Source organism: Crinia signifera, chromosome 4 (assembly GCF_055691185.1).
Source record: "Crinia signifera chromosome 4, ASM5569118v1, whole genome shotgun sequence".
NCBI classification, from domain to species: Eukaryota; Metazoa; Chordata; class Amphibia; order Anura; family Myobatrachidae; genus Crinia; species Crinia signifera.
The window spans coordinates 50402300-50427220 of NC_139220.1; the positions used below are offsets into that span (position 1 = coordinate 50402300).

Genomic DNA, 24921 nt, shown 5'->3' on the forward strand with positions numbered 1-24921 from the left:
ACGAGAGGCGCGCGCGTCCCCTTCCGACGGCGCTTCCATACGTTTCCCCGGGTCCCCGCCGACTGCCCGCACCCCCCCTAACCCCCCCCTAACCCTGTCCGTCTCCCTGAGGCGGAGACGGACAGGGTTTCCGTCGCGCTAGCGACGGAGACTGAGACGCGCGTGCGCGTGAGACGCACGCGCGTCTCAGTCTCCTCGCTGGCGTGGCTGCTGGCGGGTCGCCAGCGCAGACGCCATGGCGACCCGCCAGCAAGGATGGGACAAGACCCATCTGTATACTGAAACACATTACTACTACATTCATTACACACATTAACCCTTACAGCATGTGAACCTAACATACATCTATATACAGTATTTACATTTTGCTTATTGAAAAGATTATAAACAAGTTACACATATACTTTTACATATTAAAAAAACACACAGACAACTTCGAACTGTAATAAACAATTTATTGCCTGTACAAAACTGGGTTTAAACCCCCCCAAAAAATAACAATTAAATATCGCCATCGAGGAGACGGTCAAATTCCGCCAGGACCTGGCGCATGTGGCCTCTTATACGTAAGAGGGCCCCACGGAGACCCTCTTGTGCTTGGGCTGGCTCATCTGTGGACAAATTAAAAATGGTAAAATTACTAATGATATTCATGCATACATTTAACATAGTCATACCTAAATTTGAAACATGCACCGTGACAGGTGTGTGTATATATATATATATATATATATATATATATGTGTTAACCTTGGATGAGTGGCGCCACTTTATGCTTAAATAAATATATACAAAAAACAACAATATTCCCTTATTTATATAGGGTGTCAGCCCGTCTTAAAGTGACAAAGTACCGGTATAATACTTATAGAAAAATGTGCAGGGAAGGAATAAGACCTTGGCGACTAATTGTTGTGAGAAGTAGTAAAAAATATATAAAAATATATATAAAATTTTTTTATTGTAACAATATAAGACAAATATACAAAAGCGACCAGAGGTAGGCGGACTGCTAGGATGACAAGCTTAAAATTTTAGGGAGTCAAAGGTACATAAAAAATATATAAAAGAGGTTTTTATATATAAAAAAAGGGAAGGGGGGATGGAATATAAAAAAGTACAAAATACAATGGATAAAAGGTAGAATAGTAATAGCAGCAAATTCAATAAAGAACGCTTATCTTTTTGAGAAGGTAGGAGGTCAGATACCCAACGCGTTTCGTCTATGTGACTTCTTCAAGGGGTAGGGAGCAACTGAACTCAGGACGGTTTTTATACCTGTATGCCTGTCAGGTACTCAGTGACATCACTTCCTGTGATTCACTGGCTTAATTAATGGTGTAAAAAATCAAAAGGAGATATTAGGGATTGTAGAGGCTATATGAACATATGAGTTTATACATGAGTATGATGTCCAGCTAAACGCTATATGTAGAGGGATAAATACGTTTTCAAAACATAGTAAAAAGCGTATATTAGATGAAGTTGCGGCACTTCCGCCACACTTCCTGTGTCCTTATAGTGCGACTGCGCATGTCCGGCTTGTTAGCAGTGATTGCTGTGCCACGACCTCCTTTCTGTATGCGCATGTGCCAGGAGGTCCCGTTCGGAGATACGAGCGTCTTATCTTCACATCCACAGCTCTAGTGGATGTGTCTGAAGTCGCGAGTGCCGGCGGCCATTTTCTTGTGGATCACATATAGGAGAACATCGTAATTTGACTGGCGGCCATCTTTTCAGGGGTATTTCTCATCGTATGAGGCATATATACAATGACAAGAACAAAAACATAGTAACTAAAAATTTCCTGGGTTATATTTAGCAGCAGAACGAACGGGGATAATTCCCATATTATCACTATGCGCTGATAATAAACGAAGTATGAATAATAATCAGATAGACATATTTGGAGCATTTGCATATGGAAAGGTAATTTTAGATACATTGATTGACGCTATAGAGCACTCTGTGAGAATGAAGTGCTAGTGCTAGTATAGGTATAAAGTGCTAGTGCTAGTATAGGTATAAATATAATAGTGTCAGAATCGTTGGTGACACATTCTAGAGAATTATTAAAAGTGACAGGATTATTAGAATTTAATGGATATACATATAGTGCTAGAAGAGTAATTAAAGTGCTGTGCATTTGATAGATAATTTATTTAGATACATACATAGTACTAAAGTGCTATTTGGGTTAGGAAAAGTGATATAAATACATAGAGCATAGATCCAAGGTTATCCGAGTCACTGATTTTTGCTACAGCACCAGGTTTTCCCAAGGGGTCTCCCATCTTGGTACTAGCCTGGCCCAACACTGCTTAGCTTCCAAGATCGGACGAGATTGGGCGTATCATAGTGTGGTTTGACTGTAGAGTAAAATGACGACACCTGGAGATGTTATTAGTGTTTTTATTATTATTAATGGTGAAATAGAGTGAGGGTTAAAGAAGATTGTTATAGAAAAAATGGTAAGAAAACCTTAGAGGAAAGGTGCAATTTCATAATTGTCATTAAAACCCCGGGGATGCATGGTGTCCAACTCGAAAATCCAATACATCTCACGTTGGGATAGTTTGTTCGCCAAATCTCCTCCTCTTGGTCCCAGTTTGACATGTTCAATCGCTTTAAAAGTCAGTCCTTCTGGGTTGGCATTGTGGTGCGTCTCAAAATGCTTGTAGATGGCATGGTTGTCGATTTTATTCTTTATATTTCGGGTATGTTCTTGGATTCTTAGTTTCAAAAGTCTCTTGGTTTTACCCACATACTTCAGATGGCATGGGCACTCTAGTAGATATATTACGGAAGATGTGTTGCAGTTCGTGAAGTCTTTTATGTGATACTCTTTTGTGTCGTTGTAGTTGGTAAACCTTTTCCTGGTGGGGTGGACAAATTTGCAGATGTTACACTTGCCACATTTGTAGGAGCCAGTACATTTTAATCCGGAGTTGCTTTGCGTGCGTGAAGATGTAATGAGACTAGGTGCTATTATATCTTTCAGGTTTTTGGATTTTCTGAAGATAACCTCAGGGTTAGGTGGAAGTAGTTCTTTCAGGATTGGATCCATAAGAAGTAAATTCCAATGTTTCTTTAAACTCTGTTTAATTACCTGTTCGTGTTGGTTGTATGTGGTAATGAAGGCGATTGTGTCCTTCCTTTCCTCTTTGGTCTTATATTCAAGGAGATCGTCTCTATTAACCTGGTTTACTTTCGTGATTGCATTCTGTAGGAGTTGGTCTGGGTATTCTTTTTCTTTAAATCTTTGTTTATACATCTCCAGCTGGGCCTCGCATTCATCATTTCTATTGCAGTTTCTCTTTATACGGTTAAACTGGGAGTATGGGATATTTTCTTTCCATTTTCGCAGGTGGTTACTTCTAAAATGTAGGTAGCTGTTGGTATCAACCTGTTTAATGAAATTTTTGGTATTTACTTCGGCGCCTTCGCCCATTAAAACCAAGTTTAGAAATTCAATCTTTGTTTTGTTGATACTGGAAGTAAATTTTAGGTTCATTTGGTTGTCTCCAATGTACTCTAAAAACTTAAAAAACAGCTCCTCGTCACCTTCCCAAACTATTAAAATGTCATCGATGTATCTCTTGTAAAATCTGATATTTTCCTTAAAAGCATGGTCTGTATATATGAAACGTTTTTCCCAGCTCCCCATAAAAAGATTTGCAAAACTGGGTGCAAAGATAGTGCCCATTGCTGTGCCACATTTTTGAAGATAAAACTGGTCAAGAAATTTAAAATAGTTGTGGCTTAGAATAAATTTCATAAGGTCGCATATAAAATTCTTGTGTTGTGGATTAAGTTCATCATCTTCCTCCAGAAACTCCTTACAGGCTTCGATTCCCAGTTGGTGTTCGATACAAGTGTACAGTGACTGTACATCTATTGTGGCCCAAAGGAATGAATCTTTCCATGTAAAATTTTTTAAAAGATTTAAAACTGTGGTGGTGTCCTTTAGATAGGCGGGTAGGTTTGTCACATGCTTCCGTAAAAAGATATCCACATACTCCGACAGGTTAGAAGTCAAGGAGTCAATCCCTGCCACTATGGGTCGTCCTGGTGGGTTTTCTAGGGATTTATGAATCTTGGGTAAGAAATAAAAGATTGGGGTAATGGGATTTGACCTCATGAGGTATTGGTACTCGTCTTTTGTTATGGTTTTTTCCCTTAGTCCTTGAAGAAGTAGAAGTCTCAGTTCTTCTATAAAAGCTTCCTTCGGATCATGGTTGAGTGCTGTGTATGATGCTTCATCATTCAATAGTCTGTTCGCCTCACATACATAAGCCTCACGGTCTAGAATTACCAGGCCCCCCCCCCCTTTGTCGGCTTGTTTTATAATAATTTCTTGGTTTTCCTTCAGATGTTTAAGGGCTTCTCTTTCCGCATTCGATAAGTTTTTGTGTATGATTGGTTCAAAATCTCTGTCACATAAGTCCTTTTTTACTAAGTCATAGAAAATCCCAATATTGTTGCCTTTAGACTCAATGGGATAATATTTTGATGTTGGTTTCAAACCAGAGTTAGACCTGTTTTCATAATTTTGTAGGGTTGCGTTCTCTTTTTTTGCAAAATGTCTTTTGAGGGTTAGTTTCCTTATAAACTTGTTTAAATCAATGTACGTTTCGAATTTGTTCATACCTCCTGTTGGGGCGAATGATAGACCTCTGTTTAGAAGGGTGGTTTCTGCTTCCGTTAGTTCATGTTTAGAGAGGTTGAAGATACCTTTGGGTTGTGTTTTTATTGGAGCGTTCTTTTTTTGTTCTCTCTCCCTCCTGCCGCCCCTTTTTCCTCTTCTTCTGTGAATCGTCTCTTCAGAGGTGACGCTATCCTTATGTCTTCCTTCACGTTCATTCTTATATTTTCTCGAATTCTTGTTCCTGTGTCCGTGGATAAAAAACCGTCATCTCCTGTGGAATTCAGCCTTTGTAACGGTGTATAGCGGTTAGATGTTCTCCAATGTGGTGTTTTAGGGGAGTCGTTATTTCTGCTGTCGAGGTTACGATTCCAAGTTCTTGTTGTTGGGTTATGTTGTTTTTGGTAATTCCTTTGCTGGTAGCGTACATTCGTGGAACGGCTCCAATTCTTGACTTTGCCTTGTTCATAGTCAAGTTTGTCCCTTTGGAATTTTTTCTCCTTATTTTTGATTACCTCCTCCTCCATTCTTTCTATTTTCTTATTTAGTACTATTTCATTCACTTTGAAATCCTCTTTATCTTTAAACGCCTCTAGGGCTGCCTCTTTACTTTTGATTTCTTCTTCAAGTAGTGCGAGTGACTTTTTCTTTTCATTAACTATCAGTCTCATGAGATTTATGGAGCAGTTATGTAAAATTGCGTCCCATTTCTCAATGAACTCTGTATCCATATTGCCCAAAGTGGGTTGTTTGGTCATTCTAAGACCTCTTGGCACTCTGTCCACTGTAATATATTGCTCAAGTCCTTTGATGTCCCACCAGGTTTTCATTTCTTTGGCCAAAAGTCTTTCGAATGTCCAAAACTTGTCATCCAAATCTCCTTGGTTGGTGGGTTCAGTTGGTACTATTTTTTCACTAAAGATTTTTTGGCACCAGTCATTACGTTTATTGGTGCGATCATTGCCTCTAAGCATGATATCTATGCCGGGCCAAAAAGCACCAGGCAGCCGCTCAAAATATACCTAGAAAATGTTTGTTAACCTTGAATGAGTGGCGCCACTTTATGCTTAAATAAATATATACAAAAAACAACAATATTCCCTTATTTATATAGGGTGTCAGCCCGTCTTAAAGTGACAAAGTACCGGTATAATACTTATAGAAAAATGTGCAGGGAAGGAATAAGACCTTGGCGACTAATTGTTGTGAGAAGTAGTAAAAAATATATAAAAATATATATAAAAATTTTTTATTGTAACAATATAAGACAAATATACAAAAGCGACCAGAGGGGGGCGGACTGCTAGGATGACAAGCTTAAAATTTTAGGGAGTCAAAGGTACATAAAAAATATATAAAAGAGGTTTTTATATATAAAAAAAGGGAAGGGGGGATGGAATATAAAAAAGTACAAAATACAATGGATAAAAGGTAGAATAGTAATAGCAGCAAATTCAATAAAGAACGCTTATCTTTTTGAGAAGGTAGGAGGTCAGATACCCAACGCGTTTCGTCTATGTGACTTCTTCAAGGTGTAGGGAGCAACTGAACTCAGGCCGGTTTTTATACCTGTATGCCTGTCAGGTACTCAGTGACATCACTTCCTGTGATTCACTGGCTTAATTAATGGTGTAAAAAATCAAAAGGAGATATTAGGGATTGTAGAGGCTATATGAACATATGAGTTTATACATGAGTATGATGTCCAGCTAAACGCTATATGTAGAGGGATAAATACGTTTTCAAAACATAGTAAAAAGCGTATATTAGATGAAGTTGCGGCACTTCCGCCACACTTCCTGTGTCCTTATAGTGCGACTGCGCATGTCTGGCTTGTTAGCAGTGATTGCTGTGCCACGACCTCCTTTCTGTATGCGCATGTGCCAGGAGGTCCCGTTCGGAGATACGAGCGTCTTATCTTCACATCCACAGCTCTAGTGGATGTGTCTGAAGTCGCGAGTGCCGGCGGCCATTTTCTTGTGGATCACATATAGGAGAACATCGTAATTTGACTGGCGGCCATCTTTTCAGGGGTATTTCTTATCGTATGAGGCATATATACAATGACAAGAACAAAAACGTAGTAACTAAAAATTTCCTGGGTTATATTTAGCAGCAAAACGAACGGGGATAATTCCCATATTATCACTATGCGCTGATAATAAACGAAGTATGAATAATAATCAGATAGACATATTTGGAGCATTTGCATATGGAAAGGTAATTTTAGATACATTGATTGACGCTATAGAGCACTCTGTGAGAATGAAGTGCTAGTGCTAGTATAGGTATAAAGTGCTAGTGCTAGTATAGGTATAAATATAATAGTGTCAGAATCGTTGGTGACACATTCTAGAGAATTATTAAAAGTGACAGGATTATTAGAATTTAATGGATATACATATAGTGCTAGAAGAGTAATTAAAGTGCTGTGCATTTGATAGATAATTTATTTAGATACATACATAGTACTAAAGTGCTATTTGGGTTAGGAAAAGTGATATAAATACATAGAGCATAGATCCAAGGTTATCCGAGTCACTGATTTTTGCTACAGCACCAGGTTTTCCCAAGGGGTCTCCCATCTTGGTACTAGCCTGGCCCAACACCATGGGGTGGACACCATGCATCCCCGGGGTTTTAATGACAATTATGAAATTGCACCTTTCCTCTAAGGTTTTCTTACCATTTTTTCTATAACAATCTTCTTTAACCCTCACTCTATTTCACCATTAATAATAATAAAAACACTAATAACATCTCCAGGTGTCGTCATTTTACTCTACAGTCAAACCACACTATGATACGCCCAATTTTGTCCGATCTTGGAAGCTAAGCAGTGTTGGGCCAGGCTAGTACCAAGATGGGAGACCCCTTGGGAAAACCTGGTGCTGTAGCAAAAATCAGTGACTCGGATAACCTTGGATCTATGCTCTATGTATTTATATCACTTTTCCTAACCCAAATAGCACTTTAGTACTATGTATGTATCTAAATAAATTATCTATCAAATGCACAGCACTTTAATTACTCTTCTAGCACTATATGTATATCCATTAAATTCTAATAATCCTGTCACTTTTAATAATTCTCTAGAATGTGTCACCAACGATTCTGACACTATTATATTTATACCTATACTAGCACTAGCACTTTATACCTATACTAGCACTAGCACTTCATTCTCACAGAGTGCTCTATAGCGTCAATCAATGTATCTAAAATTACCTTTCCATATGCAAATGCTCCAAATATGTCTATCTGATTATTATTCATACTTCGTTTATTATCAGCGCATAGTGATAATATGGGAATTATCCCCGTTCGTTCTGCTGCTAAATATAACCCAGGAAATTTTTAGTTACTATGTTTTTGTTCTTGTCATTGTATATATGCCTCATACGATGAGAAATACCCCTGAAAAGATGGCCGCCAGTCAAATTACGATGTTCTCCTATATGTGATCCACAAGAAAATGGCCGCCGGCACTCGCGACTTCAGACACATCCACTAGAGCTGTGGATGTGAAGATAAGATGCTCGTATCTCCGAACGGGACCTCCTGGCACATGCGCATACAGAAAGGAGGTCGTGGCACAGCAATCACTGCTAACAAGCCGGACATGCGCAGTCGTACTATAAGGACACAGGAAGTGTGGCGGAAGTGCCGCAACTTCATCTAATATACGCTTTTTACTATGTTTTGAAAACGTATTTATCCCTCTACATATAGCGTTTAGCTGGACATCATACTCATGTATAAACTCATATGTTCATATAGCCTCTACAATCCCTAATATCTCCTTTTGATTTTTTACACCATTAATTAAGCCAGTGAATCACAGGAAGTGATGTCACTGAGTACCTGACAGGCATACAGGTATAAAAACCGGCCTGAGTTCAGTTGCTCCCTACCCCTTGAAGAAGTCACATAGACGAAACGCGTTGGGTATCTGACCTCCTACCTTCTCAAAAAGATAAGCGTTCTTTATTGAATTTGCTGCTATTACTATTCTACCTTTTATCCATTGTATTTTGTACTTTTTTATATTCCATCCCCCCTTCCCTTTTTTTATATATAAAAACCTCTTTTATATATTTTTTATGTACCTTTGACTCCCTAAAATTTTAAGCTTGTCATCCTAGCAGTCCGCCCCCCTCTGGTCGCTTTTGTATATTTGTCTTATATTGTTACAATAAAAATTTTTTATATATATTTTTATATATTTTTTACTACTTCTCACAACAATTAGTCGCCAAGGTCTTATTCCTTCCCTGCACATTTTTCTATAAGTATTATACCGGTACTTTGTCACTTTAAGACGGGCTGACACCCTATATAAATAAGGGAATATTGTTGTTTTTTGTATATATTTATTTAAGCATAAAGTGGCGCCACTCATCCAAGGTTAACAAACATTTTCTAGGTATATTTTGAGCGGCTGCCTGGTGCTTTTTGGCCCGGCATAGATATCATGCTTAGAGGCAATGATCGCACCAATAAACGTAATGACTGGTGCCAAAAAATCTTTAGTGAAAAAATAGTACCAACTGAACCCACCAACCAAGGAGATTTGGATGACAAGTTTTGGACATTCGAAAGACTTTTGGCCAAAGAAATGAAAACCTGGTGGGACATCAAAGGACTTGAGCAATATATTACAGTGGACAGAGTGCCAAGAGGTCTTAGAATGACCAAACAACCCACTTTGGGCAATATGGATACAGAGTTCATTGAGAAATGGGACGCAATTTTACATAACTGCTCCATAAATCTCATGAGACTGATAGTTAATGAAAAGAAAAAGTCACTCGCACTACTTGAAGAAGAAATCAAAAGTAAAGAGGCAGCCCTAGAGGTGTTTAAAGATAAAGAGGATTTTAAAGTGAATGAAATAGTACTAAATAAGAAAATAAAAAGAATGGAGGAGGAGGTAATCAAAAATAAGGAGAAAAAATTCCAAAGGGACAAACTTGAATATGAACAAGGCAAAGTCAAGAATTGGAGCCGTTCCACGAATGTACGCTACCAGCAAAGGAATTACCAAAAACAACATAACCCAACAACAAGAACTTGGAATCGTAACCTCGACAGCAGAAATAACGACTCCCCTAAAACACCACATTGGAGAACATCTAACCGCTATACACCGTTACAAAGGCTGAATTCCACAGGAGATGACGGTTTTTTATCCACGGACACAGGAACAAGAATTCGAGAAAATATAAGAATGAACGTGAAGGAAGACATAAGGATAGCGTCACCTCTGAAGAGACGATTCACAGAAGAAGAGGAAAAAGGGGCGGCAGGAGGGAGAGAGAACAAAAAAAGAACGCTCCAATAAAAACACAACCCAAAGGTATCTTCAACCTCTCTAAACATGAACTAACGGAAGCAGAAACCACCCTTCTAAACAGAGGTCTATCATTCGCCCCAACAGGAGGTATGAACAAATTCGAAACGTACATTGATTTAAACAAGTTTATAAGGAAACTAACCCTCAAAAGACATTTTGCAAAAAAAGAGAACGCAACCCTACAAAATTATGAAAACAGGTCTAACTCTGGTTTGAAACCAACATCAAAATATTATCCCATTGAGTCTAAAGGCAACAATATTGGGATTTTCTATGACTTAGTAAAAAAGGACTTATGTGACAGAGATTTTGAACCAATCATACACAAAAACTTATCGAATGCGGAAAGAGAAGCCCTTAAACATCTGAAGGAAAACCAAGAAATTATTATAAAACAAGCCGACAAAGGGGGGGGGGCCTGGTAATTCTAGACCGTGAGGCTTATGTATGTGAGGCGAACAGACTATTGAATGATGAAGCATCATACACAGCACTCAACCATGATCCGAAGGAAGCTTTTATAGAAGAACTGAGACTTCTACTTCTTCAAGGACTAAGGGAAAAAACCATAACAAAAGACGAGTACCAATACCTCATGAGGTCAAATCCCATTACCCCAATCTTTTATTTCTTACCCAAGATTCATAAATCCCTAGAAAACCCACCAGGACGACCCATAGTGGCAGGGATTGACTCCTTGACTTCTAACCTGTCGGAGTATGTGGATATCTTTTTACGGAAGCATGTGACAAACCTACCCGCCTATCTAAAGGACACCACCACAGTTTTAAATCTTTTAAAAAATTTTACATGGAAAGATTCATTCCTTTGGGCCACAATAGATGTACAGTCACTGTACACTTGTATCGAACACCAACTGGGAATCGAAGCCTGTAAGGAGTTTCTGGAGGAAGATGATGAACTTAATCCACAACACAAGAATTTTATATGCGACCTTATGAAATTTATTCTAAGCCACAACTATTTTAAATTTCTTGACCAGTTTTATCTTCAAAAATGTGGCACAGCAATGGGCACTATCTTTGCACCCAGTTTTGCAAATCTTTTTATGGGGAGCTGGGAAAAACGTTTCATATATACAGACCATGCTTTTAAGGAAAATATCAGATTTTACAAGAGATACATCGATGACATTTTAATAGTTTGGGAAGGTGACGAGGAGCTGTTTTTTAAGTTTTTAGAGTACATTGGAGACAACCAAATGAACCTAAAATTTACTTCCAGTATCAACAAAACAAAGATTGAATTTCTAGACTTGGTTTTAATGGGCGAAGGCGCCGAAGTAAATACCAAAAATTTCATTAAACAGGTTGATACCAACAGCTACCTACATTTTAGAAGTAACCACCTGCGAAAATGGAAAGAAAATATCCCATACTCCCAGTTTAACCGTATAAAGAGAAACTGCAATAGAAATGATGAATGCGAGGCCCAGCTGGAGATGTATAAACAAAGATTTAAAGAAAAAGAATACCCAGACCAACTCCTACAGAATGCAATCACGAAAGTAAACCAGGTTAATAGAGACGATCTCCTTGAATATAAGACCAAAGAGGAAAGGAAGGACACAATCGCCTTCATTACCACATACAACCAACACGAACAGGTAATTAACCCCTTCCTGACAGAGCTAGTTTTTGCGTTCCTGACAGAGCCATTTTTTTCAAATCTGACATGTCTCACTTAAGTGGGGATAACTTTTTTTTGCTTTTACTTATCCCAGTGATTTTGAGATTGTTTTTTCGTGACACATTGTACTTCAAATTAGTGGTAAATTTGGGTCGATACAGTCTGTGTTTTTTTGTGAAAAATACCAAAATGTCGTGAAAAAATGGAAAATTTAGCGATTTGCAAAATGTTAAATTTTCTGCTTGTGAGACAAATAATCATACCACTCAAAATAGTTAATAACTAACATAGACCATATGTCTACTTTATGTTTCCATCATTATTTCAACTTCCTTTTAATTTTTTGGGACACTAGGAGGCTTACAATATGAATAGCAAATTCTCAAATTTTCAAGAAAATTTCAAACACTGGTTTTTTTAGGGACCAGTTCAGTTCTGATGTGACTTTGAGGGACTTGTATGTGAGACACCCCCATAAATGATGCCATTTCAAAAACTGCACCCCTCACAGTATTCAAAACAGCATTTTGGAAGTTTGTTAACCCTTTAGGTGTTTCACAGGAATTAAAACAAAGTGTAGGTGAAATTTCAAAATTTCATTTTTTTTGCAGATGTGCAATTTTAATACATTTTTCTAAGGAACACAGTACATTTTACTAGAGAAATGTGACTAAAAATTGATTCCCCCAATTCTTTTGTTTTCAAAAATATCCTATATGTGGCCCTAGTGTGCACGTTGACCAAACCACAGGCTTCATAATAGAAGGAGCACCTACTTGATTTTGGAGCCTCCTTTTTATGAGATTATTTTTTAGGCACCATGTAGGTTTCTAGGCACCATAAGATGCTAAAATTTAGGAACCCCCCCACAAGTTACCCCATTTTGCAAACTACACCCCTCAGGGAATTCATCTAGGGGTATAGTGTACATTTCAAACCCCCAGGGGTTTCACCAATTGTGGTACAACTGGGCAGTGAAAATGAAAAATTACATTTTTTACACAAAAATGCAGTTCTGGCTCAAAATTTTTCATTTTCACAAGGAATGAAGGAGACAAAGCACCCCAAAATCTGTGCCCCAATTTCTCCCGAGTACCGCAATGCCTCACATGTGACCAAAAAATACCAGTTGGGTGCATGGCAGGACTCAGAAGGGAAGGAGTGATTTTTGGATTTTGCAGCTCAGATTCTGGTGGAATTTTGGTGGGTGCTATGTCGCATTAGCAAGACCCCCCAAGCACCAATACAGTGGAACCCCCCCACAAGTGACCCCATTTTGCAAACTACACCCCTCAGGGAATTCATCTAGGGGTATAGTGTACATTTCAAACCCCCAGGGGTTTCACCAATTTTGATACAAGTGGGCAGTGAACATGAAAAATTACATTTTTTTACACAAAAATGCAGTTCTGGCTCAAAATTTTTCAGTTTCAGAAGGTATGAAGGAGAAAAAGCACCCCAAAATCTGTGCCCCAATTTCTCCCGAGTACGGCAATGCCTCACATGTGAACAAAAAATACCAGTTGGGTGCATGGCAGGACTCAGAAGGGAAGGAGTGATTTTTGGATTTTGCAGCACAGATTTTGGTGGAATGAATGGTGGGTGCTATGTTGCACCAATACAGTGGAACCCCCCCACAAGTCACCCCATTTTGCGAAGTACACCCCTCAGGGAATTCATCTAGGGGTATAGTGTACATTTCAAACCCCCAGGGGTTTCACCAATTTTGATACAAGTGGGCAGTGAACATGAAAAATTACATTTTTTTACACAAAAATGCAGTTCTGGCTCAAAATTTTTCATTTTCAGAAGGTATGAAGGAGAAAAAGCACCCCAAAATCTGTGCCCCAATTTCTCCCGAGTACGGCAATGCCTCACATGTGACCAAAAAATACCAGTTGGGTGCATGGCAGGACTCAGAAGGGAAGGAGTGATTTTTGGATTTTGCAGCTCAGATTCTGGTGGAATTTTGGTGGGTGCTATGTCGCATTAGCAAGACCCCCAAAGCACCAATACAGTGGAACCCCCCCACAAGTGACCCCATTTTGCAAACTACACCCCTCAGGGAATTCATCTAGGGGTATAGTGTACATTTCAAACCCCCAGAGGTTTCACCAATTTTGATACAAGTGGGCAGTGAACATGAAAAATTACATTTTTTTACACAAAAATGCAGTTCTGGCTCAAAATTTTTCATTTTCAGAAGGTATGAAGGAGAAAAAGCACCCCAAAATCTGTGCCCCAATTTCTCCCGAGTACGGCAATGCCTCACATGTGACCAAAAAATACCAGTTGGGTGCATGGCAGGACTCAGAAGGGAAGGAGTGATTTTTGGATTTTGCAGCTCAGATTCTGGTGGAATTTTGGTGGGTGCTATGTCGCATTAGCAAGACCCCCAAAGCACCAATACAGTGGAACCCCCCCACAAGTGACCCCATTTTGCAAACTACACCCCTCAGGGAATTCATCTAGGGGTATAGTGTACATTTCAAACCCCCAGGGGTTTCACCAATTTTGATACAAGTGGGCAGTGAACATGAAAAATTACATTTTTTTACACAAAAATGCAGTTCTGGCTCAAAATTTTTCATTTTCAGAAGGTATGAAGGAGAAAAAGCACCCCAAAATCTGTGCCCCAATTTCTCCCGAGTACGGCAATGCCTCACATGTGAACAAAAAATACCAGTTGGGTGCATGGCAGGACTCAGAAGGGAAGGAGTGATTTTTGGATTTTGCAGCACAGATTTTGGTGGAATGAATGGTGGGTGCTATGTTGCACCAATACAGTGGAACCCCCCCACAAGTCACCCCATTTTGCGAAGTACACCCCTCAGGGAATTCATCTAGGGGTATAGTGTACATTTCAAACCCCCAGGGGTTTCACCAATTTTGATACAAGTGGGCAGTGAACATGAAAAATTACATTTTTTTACACAAAAATGCAGTTCTGGCTCAAAATTTTTCATTTTCAGAAGGTATGAAGGAGAAAAAGCACCCCAAAATCTGTGCCCCAATTTCTCCCGAGTACGGCAATGCCTCACATGTGACCAAAAAATACCAGTTGGGTGCATGGCAGGACTCAGAAGGGAAGGAGTGATTTTTGGATTTTGCAGCACAGATTTTGGTGGAATGAATGGTGGGTGCTATGTTGCACCAATACAGTGGAACCCCCCCACAAGTGACCCCATTTTGCAAAGTACACCCCTCAGGGAATTCATCTAGGGGTATAGTGTACATTTCAAACCCCCAGGGGTTTCACCAATTTTGATACAAGTGGGCAGTGAACATGAAAAATTAAATTTTTTTACACAAAAATGCAGTTCTGGCTCAAAATTTTTCATTTTCAGAAGGTATGAAGGAGAAAAAGCACCCCAAAATCTGTGCCCCAATTTCTCCCGAGTACGGAAATGCCTCACATGTGACCAAAAAATACCAGTTGGGTGCATGGCAGGACTCAAAAGGGAAGGAGTGATTTTTGGATTTTGCAGCTCAGATTCTGGTGGAATTTTGGTGGGTGCTATGTCGCATTAGCAAGACCCCCCAAGCACCAATACAGTGGAACCCCCCCACAAGTGACCCCATTTTGCAAACTACACCCCTCAGGGAATTCATCTAGGGGTATAGTGTACATTTCAAACCCCCAGGGGTTTCACCAATTTTGATACAAGTGGGCAGTGAACATGAAAAATTACATTTTTTTACACAAAAATGCAGTTCTGGCTCAAAATTTTTCATTTTCAGAAGGTATGAAGGAGAAAAAGCACCCCAAAATCTGTGCCCCAATTTCTCCCGAGTACGGCAATGCCTCACATGTGACCAAAAAATACCAGTTGGGTGCATGGCAGGACTCAAAAGGGAAGGAGTGATTTTTGGATTTTGCAGCACAGATTTTGGTGGAATGAATGGTGGGTGCTATGTTGCACCAATACAGTGGAACCCCCCCACAAGTCACCCCATTTTGCGAAGTACACCCCTCAGGGAATTCATCTAGGGGTATAGTGTACATTTCAAACCCCCAGGGGTTTCACCAATTTTGATACAAGTGGGCAGTGAAAATGAAAAATTACATTTTTTTACACAAAAATGCAGTTCTGGCTCAAAATTTTTCATTTTCAGAAGGAATGAAGGAGACAAAGCACCCCAAAATCTGTGCCCCAATTTCTCCCGAGTACGGCAATGCCTCATGTGTGACCAAAAAGTGGCAGGACTCAGAAGGGAAGGAGTGATATTTGGATTTTGCAGCACAAATTCTGGTGGAATGATGGTGGGTGCTATGTCGCATTAGCAAGACCCCCAAAGCACCAATACAGTGGAACCCCCCCACAAGTGACCCCATTTTGCAAACTACACCCCTCAGGGAATTCATCTAGGGGTATAGTGTACATTTCAAACCCCCAGGGGTTTCACCAATTTTGATAAAACTGGGCAGTGAACATGAAAAATTACATTTTTTTACACAAAAATGCAGTTCTGGCTCAAAATTTTTCATTTTCACAAGGAATGAAGGAGAAAAAGCACCCCAAAATCTGTGCCCCAATATCTCCCAAGTACGGCAATGCCTCACATGTGACCAAAAAATACCAGTTGGGTGCATGGCAGGACTCAGAAGGGAAGGAGTGATTTTTGGATTTTGCGGCTCAGATTCTGGTGGAATGAATGGTGGGTGCTATGTGGCATTAGCAAGACCCCCGAAGCACGGTGAAATTATGAACCTAATATTCCATAGATGTGTGGTATATTTTAAAACACTCCTTTATACATAGGCCGGGTTTGTCGGGGCAAGTGTCACACTGGAAAATAGTTTGCTTTCTTATTCCCTTTTTATAGCAAACTTTGCACCTTTTTTGTGTCCTGCCCTTTTTTCCAGTGGAGGGGATTTCATCAGGAAAATGCTGCCCTGGTACAATACGGGGGCCAGTACTAGAAGTACTGGGGCCCTCTGCCTGCTGGTTCCCAAATATTAGGCCCTTTATGACTTCCTCTTGAAAGTGCATAAATGTCCCCCTCTGGCCGGTAGAACGGAATAGCACGTAAGCGTTATACAGTGCCATCTGGATGATATACACGGCCACCTTCTTGTACCAGATTTTTGTTTTCCGCAGGGCACTGTACGGCTTCAGTACCTGATCTGAAAGATCCACTCCGCCCATGTACCTATTGTAATCCAGGATACAATTAGGTTTTGAGGTGTGGGTACTGGTACCTCGTACAGGGACGGAGGTGGTACTGTCTCCGTGAATTGTTGTCAGTATAAGGACATCCCTCTTGTCCTTATATTTGACCAACAACATATTTTCGTTGCATATTCCCCTGCTTTCACCCCTTCTCATTACTTGGGCAATGTGCGTTTTTGGGAGGCCTCTTTGGTTCTTGCGCACAGTACCGCAAGCTGCTGTACCTCTTGAACCAAGGGCCTTAAACAGGGGGATGCTAGTGTAAAAGTTATCCACATAGAGGTGATAACCTTTATCCAGGAAGGGGTGCACTAAATCCCAGACAATTTTCCCACTAACACCTACGAGGGAGGGGGGGCATTCTGGCGGTTCAATTCTTGAATCCTTCCCTTCATAAACCCTAAACCTGTGGGTGTACCCTGAGGTGCTTTCACACAGTTTATACATTTTTATGCCATACCTTGCCCTCTTACTGGGAAGGTACTGGCGGAATTTAACCCTTCCTTTAAAATGTATAAGGGACTCGTCGGTACAAATAAATTTTTCAGGGATGTACACCTCTTCAAATTTGGCACTGAAATGATCAATGACCGGCCTGACTTTGAACAGCCGGTCAAAGGTGGGATCATCTCTGGGTGGGCACTGTGCATTATCGGTGTAATGTATAAATTTAAGAATTGTCTCAAATCGAGTCCGGGTCATGGCCATACGGTAAAATGGAGTACTGTACAGAACATCTGTACTCCAATATTGCCTAATTTCTGGCTTTTTTACTATGCCCATATGAAACACCAGACCCCAAAACGTCATCATCTCTACTGCATCTACAGGGGTCCACCTAGCAAATGATGACGTGGGGTTTTGAGCAATAAACTGCTGGGCATATAAATTAGTTTGGTCCACCATTAAATTTACAAAATCATCAGAGAAAAATAATTTGAAAAAGTCAATTTCTCTGAGACCTGTGGAATCAAATTGGATTCCTGGCATGGCCAAAAACTCAGGAACCTGGGGCTCAAAATTGTCTGGTGGTGGGGTCCATACGAGATCAATTGTTGGGGGGGGTCTCAGCTGCTCTACGGGGGCGTCTTTGAGGGGGTCCCTCATCATCAGAGGAGGAAGAGGAGCTTAAGGCGAATCCTTCAAATTCCCCGCTTGCATCACTGGCTGTGTCAGAGTCAGAAGCAAGCAGGGCATATGCCTCCTCCGCTGAATACATTCTTCTGGATGACTGGGATGACATTTGGGAGGACACTTGGGAGGACATTTGGGATGCCATTTTTATTTTTGTGTTACTGGTAGTGAAATGTTTCAACACGTGTATAGTGTAGGGGGGGGGGTACAAACTTTATTTCAACCCGGGGGGTATGTAGTGTGTATGTAGTGCAGAAAAAAAAAAAATACTTTATACCAATAAAAAAAAAAAAAAATGAAGGGGTTAAAAATAAAAAATTGAAGGGGTTAAAAAAAAAAAAAAAAAAAGGTCCTGCGCCAAAAATTGAGCACAGATGTTGGTCAGTAACGTCTGTCACTGAACAGCGCTCAAAGGCAACAGGAATTTGATCAAAAAAAAAAAAAAAATAGATCAACCCTGTGCCGAAAAAGCTGATCAGTGATGTACGTCACTGATCAGCGCACAGTGGCCACAGGACACCCACAAAATCACAGTGTGTGTAAAAAAAAAATTAAAAAAAGACCCCACAGCACTCACAAAAAAAAAAAAAGGTGATCAGTGATGCGACACTGATTACCAGTGAGGTGCAGCAGGTGCACAACCTTTGGTGCAACTGACAGTGCAACTGACAGGTATATATAAAAAAAAAAAACCTCTGCACCCCCAAAAAAGTTGCTGATCACCTCAGATATAGTGATCAGCACAAAAGGCGGGGGCAGCAGACACAAAATTTAGCACTCTCTGTCACTCTCTATCACTCTCTGTCACTCTCTGTCACTATCTCTCACTATCTCTCACTATCTCTCACTATCTCTCACTATCTATCACTCTAGGACACTAAAAAACCTGCACCCCCAAAAAGGGGGGGTAGCAGACACAAAATATACACTCTCTATCACTCTCTGTCACTATCTCTCTCTATCTCTCACTATCTATCACTATCTATCACTATCTATCACTCTATGACACTACAGCAGCAGCACTGACAGGTATATCTATATATAAAAAAAAACCTGCGCCCCCAAAAAGTTGCTGATCAGTTAATTTATACTGATCAGCACAAAAGGAGGGGGCAGCAGTCAGTTATATAAAAAATATATAGCACAATCTGTCACTATCTCTCTCTATCTCTCTCTCTCTATCTCTCTCTATCTCTCTATAACTATCACACTGCAGCAGCACAAAATATAGCACTCTGTCACTAGGCCTCTCTATCTATCTCTCTCTCTCTATCTCTCTCTATCTCTCTATCTCTCTATCTCTCTCTCTCTATCTATAACTATATCACACTGCAGCAGCACAAAATATAGCACTCTCTGACACTATCTCTCTCTCTATCTCTCTCTATCTCTCTCTATCTCTCTATCTCTCTCTATCTATCTCTCTATCTAGCTATTACACTGCAGCAGCACAATTTCACAGCACAGGAAGGCACAAGTAGCAACAGGATCCAGGAAGCATCCAGCACACTACAAGCACAGATCAAGCAGTGATCAAGCAGTGATGAAGCAGTGATCAGGTAAGTATAGAGCAAGGTTCTGGTCAGTATATGGCGGCAGGTGGGCACGGTGACCGCACTGCACGCTATTCCAGACCGGAATGGCGTCTGCAGTGCAGTCACCGTTAGTTTAAACCCCCCTCCATGGCTGTGATTGGTCCGTCGGTCCGACGGGCCAATCACGGCCTTTGGGGGCGGGCGGGGTGAGGTGGGGTGACACCAGTGTCACCCTTACACCCCGCGGTGATTGGTGCTGTACTTTACAGCACCAATCACCTCCGATCCCGTGTCACCGGCGAACGTTATTCGCCGGTGACACAGGAAAATGCTGTAATTGGCTGTTCACACTGAACAGCCAATCACAGCGATCGCCGACGGGGGGGCGGCATCGCAGCCCCCCCTGGGCATGCACGGACATGTCTGCTGTCAGGGACAGCAGACATGTTGAAACTGTCACCGCGTCTATAGACGCGGTGACAGTTTAAATCCATGACGTACATTTACGCCATGTGTCGGGAAGTGCTTCCCGACCATGACGTAAATGTACGTCAAATGTCGGGAAGGGGTTAAACAGAGTTTAAAGAAACATTGGAATTTACTTCTTATGGATCCAATCCTGAAAGAACTACTTCCACCTAACCCTGAGGTTATCTTCAGAAAATCCAAAAACCTGAAAGATATAATAGCACCTAGTCTCATTACATCTTCACGCACGCAAAGCAACTCCGGATTAAAATGTACTGGCTCCTACAAATGTGGCAAGTGTAACATCTGCAAATTTGTCCACCCCACCAGGAAAAGGTTTACCAACTACAACGACACAAAAGAGTATCACATAAAAGACTTCACGAACTGCAACACATCTTCCGTAATATATCTACTAGAGTGCCCATGCCATCTGAAGTATGTGGGTAAAACCAAGAGACTTTTGAAACTAAGAATCCAAGAACATACCCGAAATATAAAGAATAAAATCGACAACCATGCCATCTACAAGCATTTTGAGACGCACCACAATGCCAACCCAGAAGGACTGACTTTTAAAGCGATTGAACATGTCAAACTGGGACCAAGAGGAGGAGATTTGGCGAACAAACTATCCCAACGTGAGATGTATTGGATTTTCGAGTTGGACACCATGCATCCCCGGGGTTTTAATGACAATTATGAAATTGCACCTTTCCTCTAAGGTTTTCTTACCATTTTTTCTATAACAATCTTCTTTAACCCTCACTCTATTTCACCATTAATAATAATAAAAACACTAATAACATCTCCAGGTGTCGTCATTTTACTCTACAGTCAAACCACACTATGATACGCCCAATCTCGTCCGATCTTGGAAGCTAAGCAGTGTTGGGCCAGGCTAGTACCAAGATGGGAGACCCCTTGGGAAAACCTGGTGCTGTAGCAAAAATCAGTGACTCGGATAACCTTGGATCTATGCTCTATGTATTTATATCACTTTTCCTAACCCAAATAGCACTTTAGTACTATGTATGTATCTAAATAAATTATCTATCAAATGCACAGCACTTTAATTACTCTTCTAGCACTATATGTATATCCATTAAATTCTAATAATCCTGTCACTTTTAATAATTCTCTAGAATGTGTCACCAACGATTCTGACACTATTATATTTATACCTATACTAGCACTAGCACTTTATACCTATACTAGCACTAGCACTTCATTCTCACAGAGTGCTCTATAGCGTCAATCAATGTATCTAAAATTACCTTTCCATATGCAAATGCTCCAAATATGTCTATCTGATTATTATTCATACTTCGTTTATTATCAGCGCATAGTGATAATATGGGAATTATCCCCGTTCGTTCTGCTGCTAAATATAACCCAGGAAATTTTTAGTTACTATGTTTTTGTTCTTGTCATTGTATATATGCCTCATACGATGAGAAATACCCCTGAAAAGATGGCCGCCAGTCAAATTACGATGTTCTCCTATATGTGATCCACAAGAAAATGGCCGCCGGCACTCGCGACTTCAGACACATCCACTAGAGCTGTGGATGTGAAGATAAGACGCTCGTATCTCCGAACGGGACCTCCTGGCACATGCGCATACAGAAAGGAGGTCGTGGCACAGCAATCACTGCTAACAAGCCGGACATGCGCAGTCGCACTATAAGGACACAGGAAGTGTGGCGGAAGTGCCGCAACTTCATCTAATATACGCTTTTTACTATGTTTTGAAAACGTATTTATCCCTCTACATATAGCGTTTAGCTGGACATCATACTCATGTATAAACTCATATGTTCATATAGCCTCTACAATCCCTAATATCTCCTTTTGATTTTTTACACCATTAATTAAGCCAGTGAATCACAGGAAGTGATGTCACTGAGTACCTGACAGGCATACAGGTATAAAAACCGGCCTGAGTTCAGTTGCTCCCTACCCCTTGAAGAAGTCACATAGACGAAACGCGTCGGGTATCTGACCTCCTACCTTCTCAAAAAGATAAGCGTTCTTTATTGAATTTGCTGCTATTACTATTCTACCTTTTATCCATTGTATTTTGTACTTTTTTATATTCCATCCCCCCTTCCCTTTTTTTATATATAAAAACCTCTTTTATATATTTTTTATGTACCTTTAAATCCCTAAAATTTTAAGCTTGTCATCCTAGCAGTCCGCCCCCCTCTGGTCGCTTTTGTATATTTGTCTTATATTGTTACAATAAAATTTTTTTATATATATTTTTATATATTTTTTACTACTTCTCACAACAATTAGTCGCCAAGGTCTTATTCCTTCCCTGCATATATATATATATATATATATATATATATATATATATATGTATATAGACACATATATAACTATATATATGACACATACATCTATACATACATGCATACATACTACATGGAAAGCCTGTTTTTTCCCCTCTACCCTTTACTCTGTAGAACACCTCACAGTCATAGTGCTCCTTCTGAATACAAACCCACCCATGACTAAGCTCTGAGAAGCATGTCACGCGCTGCACCAATCCCAATTCAGCAAACAAAGTTCAGTGTCTGTTATATGATGGAGCGTGGCATGGGAGTTAGTCAACTCTCAGGAATGCACAGTACATTTGTGCAATCAAGCATGGCTTGCCTGCTGATGGTCTGCTCCAGAAATCATTGTCATAATGCCAGTTAGGTGAAGCTGCAGCACTAACCCACTACCATGCACAAAATCATTACTAAGACCAAATCAACACACAATTATGGTGCCAAACATACATGCAGGCCGCAGGGGGTGGATACCTAGAGAAGGGCCCAGGGGCACTGACCACTTGTTACTCCATTCTAAGCCACGCCTTTCCATACTCCATTTATGTCATACTTAATCTAGTTTAGAAAGATCAATCACCAGTAAACTCTACTCACCTATATGAGGCTACAGATAGTATGCTTGCAGCAGGGACATGTAACCCTTACATGAGCAAGTCATCCCTTTCTTCCAGGATACAGATTAACTACACTGGTTCATTGACACTTAAAATCGACCTGAAAGCCATCCCCACAACCTGTGTCATTAATCTGTGTCCTGGAGGAAAGGGATGGTTTGCCCACCCTATCTAACCCCTAAGTGTGTCTGTTGCTACCCAGTTTGTTTTATCACTTTATAGTATTGAAAAAAACAATTGAATCACCAGTGCTACATAGCAAATAGAAGATGACAAAAGGAATAATGATTCTTTATCTATACATACCAATTTCTGGTGCCTGCACCACCTCACAGGCCTCCTCTTCTTCTGTGGCCTCCTCATGTGGCACCTCAGCCTCTTCTGCCACCTCGTCCTCCAATGCCACCACCTCCGCTGCCCACACATCCTCCTCCACTTCCTCCCTTTCCAATTCCTCCACTTCCTCCGCCACCCCTTCTTCAATGGCAACCTCCTCGGCCATTACTTCCTCCGCCTCCTCCTGGCCCTGGGAAGCCTCGGATTCTTCTCAGGCCTGTCTTGCTTGTTCCCGTGCTGTGTTTGTGAAAAAACAAAAAAGTGCCAATTAGGGGTCATTTGTATTAAGCCTTATCAAGCTATAAATGCAAAGGTTATAAGTAGAGATAAATGTACAGGCAATCACCTCCTTAGTGGCTTTTACAAAACACAGCCTGTAACATGGCAGGTATGCTGTGACATTTGGGCCATTGTAAGCATCACAAGCATTAATCCTCACCAATAACATATTTTATGACCATTACAGGGTGTCAAACAGGAAGTAGCACACATATAGTGTATGCCATGTTTAACTCATGATCAGGCTGGTTACCTTATTGGCTTAAATAATGTCATGTAAGCAATCATGTACAAATGGCCATTTAATGTATAAATACTCACATCTCGCAATCCTGGCCCTGATTTGCTGGAGCAAATCCGGCTGGCGACGTCTCAAGTCTGACCACCGCCGCTCCAGCTGTGCGATGGTCCGCCGCACCTGCGTGCGGGCGTATATGCGCCGGCGGGCCACCGCATAGGCAATCCGCTTCTGCTGATTGGTTATGAAGGGCCCTGCACGGCCCAGCCTGGTCTCCATAACGGCGACCAGTGTCCTTAGCTCTGCTGGGGAAAAAGGGGCTGCTCTGCCATAGGCCGCCATCTTAGCAATGGCACAAATCAAGCGATCATGTCCTGTCATTGGTTAATCAGAGTGATATTTGGTATTAACTTTATTGTTCACTTTGACAGTAACAGCGTGTATGCGCCAGAACAGACGGCTAACCCATTGCATCGCAAACCCACACTTGCTGTACCTTTGCATAGTTTAGCAGACCATGCCATTACTTACTATCTCCTAAACAGACATTGTAAAATAAGATGGGAACCCATTATATATAATCTATGACATTCACCAAACATGGGTATAAGCAACAGGTGAAATAGTCTACATACACTTACCTTCTACTGGCCCACACTAGAGAGGTGGAATGAAAAGTAGCTAGCATCAAGGCTGAATTTGGAGACCTTTCACATGTGATTTGGATGCTAGCACTCATTACTTGAGCCTAAGTGGTGGACTGGATTTACATATGGAATGGGTATTGTCATTTGTACTACATACCAAACAAGTGCTCAGTACAGATGTACATTCACATATACATTTCATGTCTGACCTCAGTTTTATTTGGTCATTGGTGTAAAAATCTGCATTTACCTACTAAATCAGACTTACTAAGTTTGCCAGGTTTTTTTTAAAAAAAATTCCCCAGCTAGGGGCGTGGCCTATGCGCCGCACGGTTGACGCGGCCATACAGAACGCGGCCGTACGGAACGCAGGGTGTCGCTGATGTACACCAATTACAGAAATAGTATATAAAGGTGTGTTAGACAAATGCAATGTGGTTGCACACATGTCTGCATCTCTATCTGAGGAAGAGCAGGAGTGGCAGGACCTATTTGCC

General features: G+C 40.7%; 1 protein-coding gene and 3 pseudogenes across 1 annotated transcript; 2 read left to right on the top strand and 2 right to left on the bottom strand.

Moving 5' to 3' along the window:
- Positions 1 to 472: 472 nt before the first annotated feature.
- On the bottom strand, positions 473 to 23838 carry LOC146072313 (uncharacterized). The gene is made up of 2 exons (XM_083179613.1): positions 23231 to 23838; positions 473 to 611 (listed from the first exon to the last, which is right to left on the bottom strand). The coding sequence occupies exons 1-2, from the start codon at positions 23424 to 23426 to the stop codon at positions 502 to 504; spliced, it is 306 nt and encodes a 101-aa protein (XP_083035739.1). The 5' UTR covers positions 23427 to 23838; the 3' UTR covers positions 473 to 501.
- Positions 2258 to 2377, bottom strand: LOC146077196 (5S ribosomal RNA; annotated as a pseudogene).
- On the top strand, positions 7426 to 7545 carry LOC146077280 (5S ribosomal RNA; annotated as a pseudogene).
- Positions 20792 to 20911, top strand: LOC146077197 (5S ribosomal RNA; annotated as a pseudogene).
- Positions 23839 to 24921: the final 1083 nt, after the last annotated feature.